Source organism: Struthio camelus, chromosome W (genome assembly GCF_040807025.1).
Source record: "Struthio camelus isolate bStrCam1 chromosome W, bStrCam1.hap1, whole genome shotgun sequence".
In the NCBI taxonomy this organism is placed as follows: Eukaryota; Metazoa; Chordata; class Aves; order Struthioniformes; family Struthionidae; genus Struthio; species Struthio camelus.
In genome coordinates this window covers 49191350-49206285 of record NC_090981.1, presented here as the reverse complement: position 1 = coordinate 49206285, position 14936 = coordinate 49191350, and the positions used below count along the sequence as shown (strand labels likewise).

At 39.4% G+C, this 14936-nt stretch overlaps 1 protein-coding gene across 2 annotated transcripts in view; it reads left to right on the top strand.

Moving 5' to 3' along the window:
• The window catches only part of LOC104146859 (mitogen-activated protein kinase kinase kinase 1), a 107813-nt gene that overhangs the window by 11855 nt on the left and 81022 nt on the right, over positions 1 to 14936 (top strand). Inside the window, exon 1 of one of the 2 annotated variants that reach the window (XM_009679109.2) lies at positions 11000 to 11053. The exons of the other annotated variant lie outside the window; for it this stretch is intronic. Within the exon in view, the coding sequence (XP_009677404.2) occupies positions 11015 to 11053 (39 nt within the window). The 5' untranslated portion in view covers positions 11000 to 11014. Of the gene's footprint in view, positions 1 to 10999; positions 11054 to 14936 lie in introns of those variants that run through there. 2 annotated transcript variants of the gene reach the window in all.

The following is a 14936-nucleotide window of genomic DNA, read 5'->3' as shown; positions in this document are numbered from 1 at the left end:
TTCCCACTGCTCTGTTTTCCCAGTTGTCAGCTCTGTTTATAAATTGTCCATTTATAGCAAATCCAGCACCTGCTATGGACACCTCACACTGCCAAGTGCTTGAATATGTCTCAAAGAGAGCCACTCCACACTTTAACCAGTTATGCTCAGCCTCTTATCAACTCTATCGTTAAAACAGCCTCCTGGTACTTCTGAGAGCAAGTTTAGGTTTTGGTGAGCAAACTGGACAAGCCACTAGAATTGCTCTTGAGTAGTTCTAAGATGTCCTGTAATCCTTTTCAGAATAAAGCAGATCTACTGGGCACTGAACATATCACCCTTTGTATAAGCACCATGCTTTCATGATTTACACAGCGCTTACAGATGAATATAGACTGATAATTTAAGAAAAATCCTCATTGAATCTTTTACTGTACAGTTGAACTGTTTTGCAATTTTGATGTTACCTGAACACGATGAAATTAGACTCACAGATGGAACACATGAGGTATCTGGCTTTCTTCAAATGCTTCACCCCTTCCTTTAACCAACCTCCCTCACTCAGAGGGTGCTGAAATAGCAAGGAGCAAATGCTCGGTTACAGACAACAGAGAATGCAAAAGGGTTGTGTCAGCCACACTGCTTAGCTGGCCTAAGCCCTAGCCTAAAACACAGTCTGTCCCTGCAGGAGGAAGCATAACCCAGTTCCTGCTACAAAAGCAGAGCGACCTTGACCAAAATTGTAGCTACCTGTCTGTAAAGGCCGTGATCCCAGAGGCACTAACAACTGGCAGAAAGGGGAGCTCGGCCTGGTGCACCTTCAACCCAAAGACGGCTTGCGGCAGGTTGCACTGTGCAAAGGCTCCTCAGTTTTGGAACTCACTCCTCTTCCCCAGCTGGTCAGAAATAGCTCCAAAATGTTAACCCTCAGGCACAGTATAATCAACTATCATTTATTAGTTTGGGGAGGTTTCAGATGTACAAGGAATAATTGGACTCAGGAATTTTTTTTTTTTTGCCTGGTTGCTGTTCGTGGGGGTTAGTAATTTTGCTTACACTTTATAGGCCTAGCTGTAATAACTTGGGGCTGTCAGAGTATGACACGGCTTTCTTCATATAAGCAAGTCAGAAAGATATATGACAAGTGGGCTTTGAATGTGATAGGTTTCTGATTCTCTCTGGACAGTTTGTCTCTTTTGCTCCAGTGCAAAATGAGCATAAATGCTAGTGAATAAAAATTCTCCAATAGCAGTAGCCATTTAGCCCAGTTCAGGCTGATTTCACAACTGACCAGTGATCCCAGCCCACAAGCACTACAGTGCTTTTTCCTCACAGCTGGGCCACAGTTACCCAGGAAGTGTCCACACAGCATGAACAGGCTGCTCCTCTTGGTCTGTCTTCAGAGAAGCAGAGACCCAATGATGCTGAAGAGCAACAGTCTTGCAATATTTCTTTAATCTGTAAAGCTTACTGTCCCAAGATCAGAACAGGCCAGTTGCTCAAGAAGACTCCAAATGGATTAGCTTTTGTGCTGCTCCTGTAAACTTCTAATTGCACTTGAAATTCACAGAGGATAGTAGAGAAACCTTCACATTTCAGAGCATTATCCAAACCATTCCTGGAGTTCAAAAAAAAAAAAAAAAAATTGTACAAACTGTTTCTCAGAAGCATCTAACAAGGTCTAACAGAAGAGAAAGAGTGGCCTGGAGGGACACCACTGCCATATGACAGTCCCTAAGTGTCATATGACAGTCCCTAAGTGCCTTGCAGGTAGCACACATCCCTCCTTGCTGCAGGGCACCTGCAGGGGCAGTGAACACCTCTGTGGCTAAAACAGTGGCTTCTCACTATGGCTGCTGCTGTTGGGCCTGATCCAGCACAGCCATAGTTGCAGGACTGCTCCTCTCTTAGACACTAGCCCACTGATTTGAAGGATTTCTTGACTGACTAGAGCAGCGGTCCTAAGAAAAAGGATTCACAGGTATAAAACCTGAAGTGATTCCCAGTGACTATGACTTACTGAGACGTCTTCAGCCCTCACTCAAAGGGCTGCGCTCAGTCGGCTCAGGAGGTGCTGACCATGCAAATCATCAGCAAAATGTGAAGGCAAAGATCTGGTCCAATGAGGCTCCATGCAGCGCGTGGGTGCAATACAACAGCACAGCTAGCCAACTAGCGATCCTGACAGCTATCCCCTAGCAGGACCCAGGTGGTGGCTTCCTTGGCCCTCTGTGCTGGGCCAGCTAGTGCCCAGGGACGGCCGGGAGCCAGACACAGCCACCAGGCGCTGCTGTCTGCTGCAGTGCACATCCACCATCAGGTCCCACTGGCAGCCCAGGTGGGCTCAGGACACGTGGGCACCGTGACTCCCTGACAGCTACGTGCTGTGGCAGGGGGCTTTGAGGTTCCTCCGAAACAGTGGTAAATTGCTTTGAAATCCATTGGTGTGGATTGTTTTATTACCAACTTTGTTCCTCCTCTCTAAAATCACATGGATTTCTATATATAATGGGGAAGATATGCAAAGAAAACAGATATTTTTTACGTTTCCTTGAAGTTAATTAAAACACTGCGGTAATATTGTTTTAAGCATATGACCCAGACCTTAACATTCAGTTTTGAAACACATTTCTTTCCTCCATATTTATTATGCAGGTGAAAGCTAAAAATAAATATAGAGACTCAAAATCCACTTTTAGACCTTTGTGTTCCAAATTGACCCATGCCTAATTTTGTTCCAGTTAATCTGAAAAAGGTTTAAATTGGACACTTTGTCTCTAATGTTAATGTTACTTACTTTTGCATTTACATTTTCAAATCAAGGCATTGTAAGAACCATAACAAGCTCACCGGAAGACCGATCTTTCACACTACAAATCTGCTTTCCAGTCTTCAAAAATCATTTCTAGGCTCTTGCAGAGGTCTAAAAATGCATTACGTTTTCTGAGTATGGATTAGTAGTCAAAAGAGATTACACAGTTCTAAATTTGTATTCTGCTACCAAATACAGGAGAAAAGGGAACCTTTGAAGCCCAAGAGCAGCTAAGAATAGTTGTCAGTAAAGAGCTGGAGTCACACAGATAGGAAGCAATACTTACATTGCAGCTTTAGGCAATTTTCAAACTGAAATAAGAAGCCAGTAAGTTTTCATTTCATCAGCAACATTTAGGTCTACTTACAACATTCTCATGCCTGAGGATCATTTCAGATGAACCACCTTGTTTTCCTTTTTTTTAGCACCAGTAATTGAAATTTCTTTCTTTATCAACTCCTGAAATAACACTCAGTATAGCAATGCAATGGTATGAAATTTTCATCATCAATAAAGTGTTTCAGAAAATTTACATTGAGGCAAAGTGATACAGGTTAAAATGTTCACAAGAACTTAGAAAACACAACTAGAACTGTACTTTCAGATGAGGTTAGTTACCAAATACATATCAGAATTTGCTCTCAGATCTTCATAAGTACTCAAAACTGTGGTAAAAAAATTCAGATTAACTAGAACAAAATTAGGCATGGGTCAGTTTGGAACATCAAGGTCTAAAAATGTGTTTTGAACCTCTGAATTTACTTTTAGATTTCTTCTGCATAATAAATATAGAGAAAAGAAGTGTATTTCAATATGTGTCAGGAGGGGTTTTTTGAAATCTGGCCATCTGTTCCACTATGGGAGTGGTTAGCTGCTGAGTGAGCACTTTTTCCAAGTGTTTTCCAGTTGTGTCCGAGGGCTGAGTATTGGAGAACATGAACTACTTCAAAAATTTGGCCCACTACATGGGGACTACAGAAAATTTGGTGATTGTCAAAGAGTGCATGTAAGCATCAAGCATTGCATCTTCACAGAGAGTACTATAAATATTCACTGTTCTGGAAGTCATTATATTGGAATGGATTCATAAGAGAAATACATTGAGGAAATCCTATCTACCTATATGTTGTTGGATCGTGTCCAGTGGGCATCCAATGACAAATAACTGCTGCAGACTTGAAGACATTCAAATTTTCAGGGATAAGCTGTTCCAGTGTGTTGAGATATTTGAGAGGACACAGTTATACTTGTCCCATTGTACTGACATGACAGATACCTGTATTCATGCCACACAGCTTGTGCTAGCATGCAGTCCTTTAAAGAGAGTGCAGCTTTTGGCTCTGCTCAATAGTACGTGCATCTTGACACATTACTTTAATTTAGGATCTTGGCTGAGAGCATAACCATTGGGTCACTGAATCAATATTGCACAGATGATATTTTCCTGTATTTGGTAACACCAGTTTTTTTCAAAAAGAGGTAAGTAGTGCTAAGTGTGCACTTCATTTTCATATTCCATAGTTCCATATGTACATCTTGGTGGAGGGCATCCTATATAATCTATACGTGCTGACATGCAATGGCTCCCGCTGACCTCTAATATTTGTTCAATGCCAGGTGTAAGTACAGAATTTGCTGATGGGTACGCTTGGCCCTTGAGATGCACCTTCACTCGCTAGAGATGTGCCTAGGCAATTGTTCGTGCTAGGTTGCAGAGTATGTTTCAGACCATGATTTGGAATAGGCAGCCCTCCTCTTCAAATCTCCCTTGGACTTTCCCTGAGACATTTTTATGTGCAAGAATTCACAACCTCATTCCCATAATTTTTACTTCCTTTTCTCTTACTATAACCCACTTCCATGTTGTATGATATTTGCTTGTTCAGGCTGTATGGGAGTGCTGCTTCTAATGATATAAAACTTTCATAACTTCACTTTTCCTTAAAAGCAATAGGGAAGAATCAGACCTGTAAGAACAGAGCTCCCCAAACCGTGAGTAGTGTACCATGAGTGATTTGCCACACACTTCAATACGCTGCACTAATGGTTTCCATGCAGATAAAAGCCTCTTTTTAAGAAACAGAAAAATTAACTTTTTAGCACACTTACAAGATAGAAATCTCCAGCAGCTTCCCTTCTGGGCAGTGCTCAGCTCAAAGACTGGAAGAAACAGATCATAAGAACTTCAGTTTGGCTCCAGTCTCACCATCTGAGATCGTGGAACAGCTTGTGAGACCAAGTCGTTTCTGACAGGCTAAATCCTGCCATGTTAATTCACCCTCTACACACTCTGGAATAGGAATGCACCTCAAGAAACCTAGGCTTTCCTTCGCAGCTAACTTGACTAGCAGCCTGCCGGGCCACATCAGACAAACCACTTCACCACCTCATACTTCAGTTTCACCATCTCTGAAATAGGGCTAGCAGTATTTCCGTGTGGTTCTTGAAGGTCAAACGCTGAAAAGAGCAAGGTATTATTTTACTATTATTAAGTAAAAACACGTAGCAATGTTGTGGGAGTTTACACAATAAGCAGAAGCTGGCTATTTCTCCCTGAAAGACCCATCACAGCACATGAATCTCTGACGCTCTTCAACATATTCACCCTTACAGCAGCTCATTAATGTACAAAAATACCCTCATCTCCATATGACAGGCAAGGAACTGATCACACATTCCCAAAGCTACTGATTTGTCCACATCTAGTGCCCACGGTCTCCATGAAGACGTACCAGCTTGCACCTCCGTTCTCCGGGAACCTCACTTCCCACCAGTGCTCTGGCACGAAGCCACATTGTCTCACAGCTGAGACCTGGATCTTTGGCAGAATCCAAAGCAAGAGTCCTAATATAAGTATTTCCTGCTTAGGTGACCTAATTCTTTAGGCACAATCAACACCTGTGCAAAATGGGTGCAGACATCTTTACAATCCAAGAAGTCTAGTGGTTAGAAAATTTTGTAGCTAGAAGGTCAGGAGAGATGAGAAGCCTCTCAGTCCCCTGTTGTGACTGTTCTTTAGTTCAAATCACTAAGTATTTTTGGGTGAACGATAGAATTTCTGTAACGGAAGGGTTAGAGCAGCAGCCTGAGATTAAAAGCACTGATGTTAGACTCTCATCTCAAAGAGAACATGTTATTAGTTATACAAAACAGTCCAGTTCAGAGGGAGCCACCAGCCACATGTAGTCTGCCAAACTAGAATATGGAAAATGTGCGGTGAGGTTGCTCATCTGAATCAGCCAGAATAACGATTTTAACTTAAGTCTGTTGTGTAGGCAGAGAAGGTGAAACAAAGTGACTGGTTTAGATACCTTCAGATAGGGAGGTTCAGAAGGAAGACAGTGTTTCCCAGCAGCTAACTGAAGCTAAAAGTAATGTTCCTCAGCTCTTCCTCCACCTAAGGACCAACAACCACAGCACACTGACCTTTATGAATTTCATTTTGGATGACTACATATACCTTGGGAGGAGCCTGGACTGACCCTGGAGCAGTTAGTGTACTAACATTATTCATTCTCTTAAAATAACTTACTGCAACACCTGAACGTTGCTCGCAAATCTAGCTGCCAGATTGCTCTGTTAGGCTTTCCTATTACCTTGCACGGTACTTGCTTAGATTTCTTAATGCACCTAGGCAACATATTTGGCTGAAGGCTATGAAAATGCAAGAGACAAAAACTTTATTTTACAATTCTTCAGCTTTCTTTCTATTCACAAGTAGTCAGAAGACCTTCTAGGAGTGAGGTATTATAGTTAAATCCTCCGTACAGCTCTAAAAAATGTTATAGCTACAAAATAGTTCTTAGTGAGTCCTAGTTACCTACTTGTGGGAAAAGGAAAACAATATTATGTCCAACAGCAGAGCATGCAAAACAAACTTCATTTTAGAGCAGACTAACAGCAAATCCTAAAAATTACTGTATCAAAATCTCCAGGTATTCACTAGAACATTTTCTGACCTTAATCCTTCTAATAAAAGGGGTTTGTTTGTTTGTTTTTTGCCCTTATATAGAGAGGACAATTTTTTCCCAGCAAGCCTTCCTAGGGGGTGAGCCTTTAAGGGCGAGGCAAAGGGAAGAATTCAATATTAGTTGTTGGTTTTTTTTTTAATTCTGGCTAGATACTTGACTTGCACTTCATTGCATTGTCTCCTCTGATAGTAAGTATTCAACATTTTTCTTCCTTGTATAGAATCTCAATCTTCTTTCAGAAGAGTTTGGCAGTAGTTTAAAAATATCAGTATTAGGAATAGTAAGCATATCTTGAAATAAACAAGTGCAAGATACCTCTTAGTATGCTTTTAATTCCAGTTAAAGGTTTAGTAGAAACTTTCCTAAAAGGAGACATAACCTCAAGCAAACTATTTTAATGCTGTAAGGGCAAACAAACTCTCAGGCAAAACTAAACACAGCTCACTGTAAATTACAGGGCTGTCTTTCCCAGAGTATGAAAGGATATAAGCAGACTAAACTGACTCTCTCTATTCAACAAATGAGGAAAAACACGTGGCAGAGAGAGAAGTCCCTTGCCTAATCCTGAAATAAACACCCAAGGTAATGTTGTTACGAGTGCAGTTTTGGATATCCTCAGTACTGCTTCTCTGTTTTATGCATTAGCCTGTGCCCATCCTTGTGGGGGGAGCTCAGATATGCGAGGAAAGGGGATGGAAAGCTCCCTTATGAAAAGATCTGATGTAAATACCTCACTAGATAATATGAAAAATTAGGATCCGAGGATCCACTTTTAACAGATCTGACAATAGGCAGGGATGTGATAGGCCTGTAGCCTGACCAAAGTTAAATCTAGTGGAGAAAGACGACCCTTCAGGGCTACCACTCTCCCTTCTACGTAAATGTCCGTTCATGTGTTCTGAACCCTGGGGCCCCAGAAGATACTCTTGTTTAAGGTCACAAGGAAAACGGAAGAAGTGAATCTGGCCTGGTGGGTTTTGAAGGAGAAAGGCCTTAATCACATGGAGATAGAAAGATCGCCTGTTGAAAGCTACCTCTGCTAGTTAAGCATGTTGTAACCTGGCCACACTCTGAAAATCTTTCCTATTTAGTGTTCACATACAAGACAGCTAAACAAACTGAAATCACTTGCATTTCATTAATAGAAGCCATCACTAAGATTACTGATTTCCTGGATTCTTTTAAATAAAGTTTCCAAAAATAGTGTTAGGCCACGGCCAAAAAGTTAATGCAGTCTAAATTCCCACAGAAAGCATCAGTGTATAGTATTTTCTTCAGCTAGTACATAATTACCACCCAAACAAAATGCCATGTATCTTACCTGGAGTCCAGGAGCTACTTTCATGATCTATAAAAAGGAGGCTCTGTAAGTACACAGCAGCATGTATCACACTATTCCTTTCTTCATATGACTGTTGAAAGGAGAGTGCTTACGACTACGAGACATTTGCGGCAATGTTGTATTAATAGGGTCATTAACTGGATCAAACAAAAAATATACGCATTTCCAGAAAAGTCTGGCCTTGGCTCTAAGTCAAGACTAATAAGTGTAGCGGGAGTACTTGTAGAAAGCTGAAGTCTGAGGGCCAAATCTTAGGAGACAGTGAGAGGTCTCTCCTTGTGTAGAGTAATAAGCTTTGTTCAGTCCCTGCAACTAGTCCCAGTAAGAAAGCCAGAGAGACCAGTATAGATTCTCCTTAGCCTTTCCCTAGAAAAAAACAAATCGGGTTTCTCTGACTCAGGCCGTCAGTTTACAGTTACATGATAGGTTTTATTCTAACAAGGAAATGCTAAAAGGCTGCTCTTGGCTCACAGTACAGAAGCTTCAGTGTCCCGTGGAGATGAGTAGGCATGTGCAAAGTGAGTAGTTATGAGATCTTTCTTCACGTGGAAATGGCCTCATTTAAAGAAATGGCTGCAGACGAAACGAGTCTAAATCTCAACTTCTCTGGAAAAGAAATCATCAGAAAACTTGAGGTCATAAAAAAGGTAATTTCTCAGGGGAAGAAAAGATTAGAGAGATCCCACCTTTTAAGAGACAAACCGTGTTCAGAAAGGCAGTGAGAGACTCAGTCTCACTGAGTCATTCTTTACTCACTAGAGACCCTAATTTCAGAGTGCTGAACCTAAATTTGTGAAACTGTAAATGCTTTGGGGCAGGGATTGCCTCGCTCTTTCTGTACAGCACAGTGGGACCCTCATCTTAGCTGGAGCCTTCAAGCACCACAATAAAACAAATAGTAACAGTCATCTCACATAAAGCTACTGGACTCTCTCTCAGGAAAGGCAGAAAGATTATCAGTTCCTTGTTGTGTAACAAGTATAAAGTCTTCTCATTTATTTTGTGCTCTAATTTTTTTAAACTTACCTATTTTCAGTTAACTGAAATAAACTGCATTTTAATTGATACTTTCTGTGCAGGTAAATATACAGACTGGAGCTTTATTAAGAGTGAATTAGCTAATCCTATCCTTATCTCTCTTCTAATTGTACTTGGTCTGAAGGCAAAGCTATAAATAACATAACCTTGCACATGCTGTCACTAGGACAGTCAAACACAAATGACGATCTAGTTGTACATGCCTGAATGAGGACTGAAACTGAGCAGGCTAACCCTTATTAGCGTATTTTAAGATATTTGAATCAAAGTGGAATTATAGGCTTAAATCTAACCAAAGGTTGTCCTAGAGTTTCATGTTATGCATAATCCTATCTAGAACTTTAATAAAGAGCAAAACACTTAAAAATGAATCTATAGAGTCTTCTGTAACACACTTATTAAAAAAAACAGGCTCTTCTACACGATGCAGCTTAAGGGCTGCTGACTGTGAGCACTACAAAGATCAAATGAATTCACTTCTGAAAATCAGGACGTTTATTTAATTGCTACCTATGAATTTAGGTGCATGAATGTAAACACATATTTGGAAATCTTAAGGCATATAACCCTTTCAGGTATGGATCAAAATGTGGTCATGTAGTCATATGCTTCAACTTCCCTCAGAAAAGGCTGCAGCAGTACATTTGATATGGTCCAATACTTATACGGGAAGTGAGGATATCCTACTGTACAGGACTTCATGCCTTACATAGTAATCTCATTCTCTGGGTCTGATTTAGTCATAAAGCTGTCAAGAGTTCAGTGCTTGGGTATGATGGGAACCACCTGCAGACCCATCGGTTTGACAAGCTAAAGGGTTGTTATGACAACCAATAGTACAAATATGGCTCACAGTCTTCCAGTGGGCACCAAACAATCAACAAGGAGCCCTCACAGAGGATTTACCTGTATTTCGTTATGTCACAAAGTCTTTTAATCCTATTTTGTGTGCCTTGCAGTTATTTTCTTGTTTACCTATAAAACCTGGCTTCCTCAAAATTACTTTTAAGGGGACTAAAAGTTATTATTTTTACCTGTCTAACTACAAGAATGACTGAAAAATAATTATCGGGACTTCTTCACTTCCTACCACTCCATCAGTTCAGTTGTGGTGATTCTGGATGAACCCTTCACCTTATTTCTTTTTTGCGATGTGGCATTGATTCGTATTTGTCAGAGAACCAGTCATTGGTTGGAGGCCATGGTCCCTCACAGTCCCAAGGGTGGATCTCTAAATGGTTCATCCTCATCTGTAACATCAAGTAAAATAAGAGACATTTAATCCATATATCTGAAGCAATTAGAGATTTGCAGTTTTGTTTTGTTTTGTTTTGATACTATCCATCATTGCTTAGAATTTGGCAGAGAATGAGCACTTCAGAAATCAGTGGTCTTAAATGCACATAGTTGCAAAGATATCTTTTCTCAGATCATAAAAGTTAGAGATAGAAATAGATGTCAGGCTGTTTGGTTCATCACATTGACAGCTTCCAGTTGTCAGAACTTTTTCTAGTTTTTGTCTGACAAAGTACTGTTCACTAAAAGGCAAACATGACGCCTTTCTGAACTAACTTGAAATTTTCATTTTTCTAATGGGTGGGGAATTAAAAATGACATTTTGAAAGCCAAACAGATGTCTTTTTTTTCATCCTCTAAAGGCTAGAATGCTGCTTTTTGAAGTATACAAAATAGTAACATATGGTGACATTTTAGCAACATGTCATTTCTGTTACTGATCACGTAGCATTATTTCATCCCGTTGCTTTTGAGGCACTTGATTTAAGTTCTGACAGCTCAGGATGAGTGTGAACTCTGTTTCATATTTTACAGTACCCAAATATCCTCAGAGAAGAAAAACACAAAGCTGTCTCCATGTGGGGCTGGCTAGCTTGCAGATCCTTAAAAAAGAGTGTAAGTACTAATTTCTATTAATAAAGAATTACTACTACAGTTCTCAAAATATCCATTTCCTCTAAATTAATGTAAGGATGAAGAGGACTAGTCTGCGGAAACCCAAATGTGTAGCTAACCCTTGCGCAGCCCGTCACTGCAATTAGGGAAAATTGCTGGCTGAATTGCATTGACTGTAAAATTTCTCAATGTAAGAAAGAGCTTTGAAAGTAGACCATTCCTGTCAAAGAAGCTGGAATTAGGTGAAAAGTACAAACATGTAAGCCTCGGATGTTCTGACATCCTCAGTAGACGGTGTTGTTTTCTTGCATAATAAAACACTTATAATTAATAGTAAGGATTGTTAACAGCTTGTTTTGTACTTCTAACAGCTTTTACTGCTGGCATTCTTATAACAGTTTCCGACAGCGTTTACGTTTTTAAAAGTCTTTCTGTGAGTTCCTACCACCATATAGAATAACTCCTCATGATCAATCTTTCTACTGAATTCCGGAAGAGAAAATGTGAGTTTTAAGCGTATCTTCTGATCAATCAAAGGAAAGTAGTAAATGCACGACAGGTGTGAATACATTACATGTTTATGTCTTCCTTGTTACATTTCTCTTTTATTCCATTCAGTTTTGCTCTCCAAAGTGTGGGCTCACAACACCCTGAATTTTGTAAACTTATGTTTGTGATTAGAGCCCGTAAGTTCAAAATATGCAGAAATAATGCGTGTTCTCTTATCAAAGATAAGAATCAGGCCTTTGCTCTGCCTGCTTTCTGTCTCCAGTGGTATTTTTTTGTTTTTCCCTCTTGGTATTTTATTGCCTCAGAGTCTCCTTTATCCATGCTGTTTTTTCCTTTCTCCAAGTATTGATGGGTTCTGAGTGACTCTGGACATGGAGGGCCCTAAGGTAAGTTCTTGTCTAGGACAGGATAAGATGAACTGCAGAACACAGCATAGCCATGTGATTTGACAGCTCAGTATAAGCCGCTGGTTCATAGGGCTATGCCATCTTCTCTGTGATCAATCATGTCCTGGTCACTGTGCACTATGCCCTTGCTATAGCCTTGCATCTGTAACAACACAAGTTTATCATCATGCACATCTTGAAACAAACTTTCCCATGTCCTCATCTCCAGTCTACTAGAATATAAATTTAAGTGCAGCTTTGTAATGGGTATACATAAATGTGCTTCCAGATAATTTTTTCAGTGTACATATTGAAATGCAAATGCAAAGGTTTTTACTCCAACACAACTAAGGGAGTCATGTTGTTTAATCACGCATGTACATCAGCTAAGTTAGAGTCCATGAGAGCAACTCTGTTCCTCTTGGCTCATACCTGCTAGGAGCATGCTATATGTGGTGGCATCTGAACTTCTGAACCGTGCTTTCAGCAGAGCAGGCTGAACCTGCTGAGAATGATGAGTTTCCTGTAAGATAAAACAGCCCACTACATTAAAATTCCAGCTAACTGGAGAGCTTTTTGCATTTAAATCAAGTTAAAGAAATCCACATATATCTGCTCTGTAATCCTTCAAGACCTGAGGTTCTAAGTCCAACAACTGATTCATAGACAATCCTAAAGATTTTTCAGAGTAGTGTTAAACACTACAGGTGCTTATGCGATAAGCACTTCCTAAGTAACTGTGATATGATAACTTTCAGGGCCAGTTCAATGATCCGTCCAATGATCCCCAGATAATGGGACATCAGGAGGAATTTGAGGATAGACGAGCTACAACTAATTTAGCCCATTCTAACACAAAGCTATGGTAAAAATTTTTATAACCTATTTTCAGTATTTTGCAAAATACATCCTATCAAAAGGAAGGAAGGTTCTAAATTTTGTATTCTCTTATTCAGTCCAGGAAAGCACGTTTCACCTAGAACAATCACATCCATACAAGAAAGACTTTTATTTAGATTAAATTAACCTTCCACTGTCTTGTAAGTGCCCTAGGAATATGTTTTTGCACCCATTCCAGTGCAAATTTTAATCAAAACTTTGTAATTAAGATGGCTATTTCCTGATTCTGTCCCTCCACTCCTAACAGTATCTGGTACATTATAGAAGAGTGGAGCTGTAGCCAATATGATCTAACAATAGAATTGGGACAAGGCACCACATGCTGTGTAGCAGCGAGGTACTGTAAGAACACTGTGATCTTATATAAACGGCAAATTCCTTTCCCTGAACATAATGCTTTCTTGTGCATTAAGTTCCCTCAAATGGAATTTCAGGGGCAGCGGAAGACTTCCTTTGGATTATTTTACATTTCTAGACACAAAGATAATTATTACCCCGATTTTGTGCTAGAGGCAGTTGGTACAGTGAGAAGAGAAATGCATTAGGCCTGAAATTTTTCTTGCTATGCCACAAAGCCATACTTCATTTGTCAGAAAATAAACTGCTTAAATTAGGCTCTAAGTCTCTTTTTGACAAGGCTATTTCGGAGTTTATTAAAAGTACTGTGTTACTATCATGACTGAACCAACTGTCAAGCTCCCTTATCTAAGCAGCACATCACAGGTTAAGTAACTATAGTAGTGCCAGTTTGTGAATACAGTCTTCCTGATGCAATTCTTTCCTGCCCTGGAAATCTCTTGACCTCTCACTTTGAAAGATGATCTCCTCTCAGGATCATTCCTCAGACTCTCGGCTGTATAACAGTAGAGATGTGGGTATGTAGCCCTTAAGAAATGGAAGAAGACAGACATTTAGAAATCAGATAGTTCTTTTATTAATGTTATGATCAATGCCAGAGCTGAACTAGCAACCTGGAAATTATCCTAACTATTAACCTATTGTGTGCAAAATGATCAATACCTTTCACTCTGAATTTCAGAGTTTCACATCACCAGTTTCAGACATGGTCAGCCATAATGGACTTTTGTCTAAATGTTTATTTAATTGGCTGTCTGAGTATAAAGCTATAAAAGAAGAAAACAAATAGTAATTCAAAGGCATGAGTGGAATGTTTTCAAATTAGTTTTTTCCTGTTCTTTTTATAACAAGCATTAGAATGCATTTCTCTTTATACTTCCTGAATAGGTCATTAAAAATTGCAAAGACTTTAAATGATAAAAGTAAGAAAAGTTCCATTTAGTATAAATAATCTATCTTTTTCTTTTAGAAGGATATGATACAAGAGACATGTCTTGAACTTGATTTTTCTAGTTATGCAGTCTTGAATGATTCGTATTAGTAAAGAGTATATTATCAACCCCTTTGGTCATTTCTTACCCTTTGGTCATTTCTTAGATATAGTAATGTCTATCATATTTAGCCATAGTCTGACATGTTTTTAATGTATTTTTGCCTTCATTTCATATTCATGGAAGAGAGACCGCACCCAGCTGACAGGTGCTTTTATAGATCATATAGATCTAAGTAGATTTAAAAGTTGGCTTAGTTGTAAGTAGTGTAAACCCTGAGTGTACATACCTTTAAATCAATTTAATCCTTGCTTAAAGCAGTTCCATAGAAGGTGCGTTTCCTTCACACAAGATATTTATTAGTCTAAGGGACTCTAACATATATTCCTTTCCAGATCTTTGAATTTTGACCTCTAAAATGGCTTTGGTAGAAATGTTCTTATGCAATAGGCTATTAAAATAAGTGAATGCATTGTAACAGAAAGAATAATTAATTTTTGCATAGTTATTCTGCATTATATTCTGTCTGTATATTGTGATTGCAGCACTGTATTTGTATGATCGTGATTCACCTTCTCTGTCTTTCTCAGCTGTTAATTCCCTGCCAAATTTCATTGCTGGCAGTTTTGTGTAGTATTAAGATTTTAAATCAGTATGTGGCTGGTAATAATTACAGAAATAAGTTTAAACATCCCAGTGCCTTATTTATTTCTAAAGTGTCTGAGTTTTCTTTCTCAA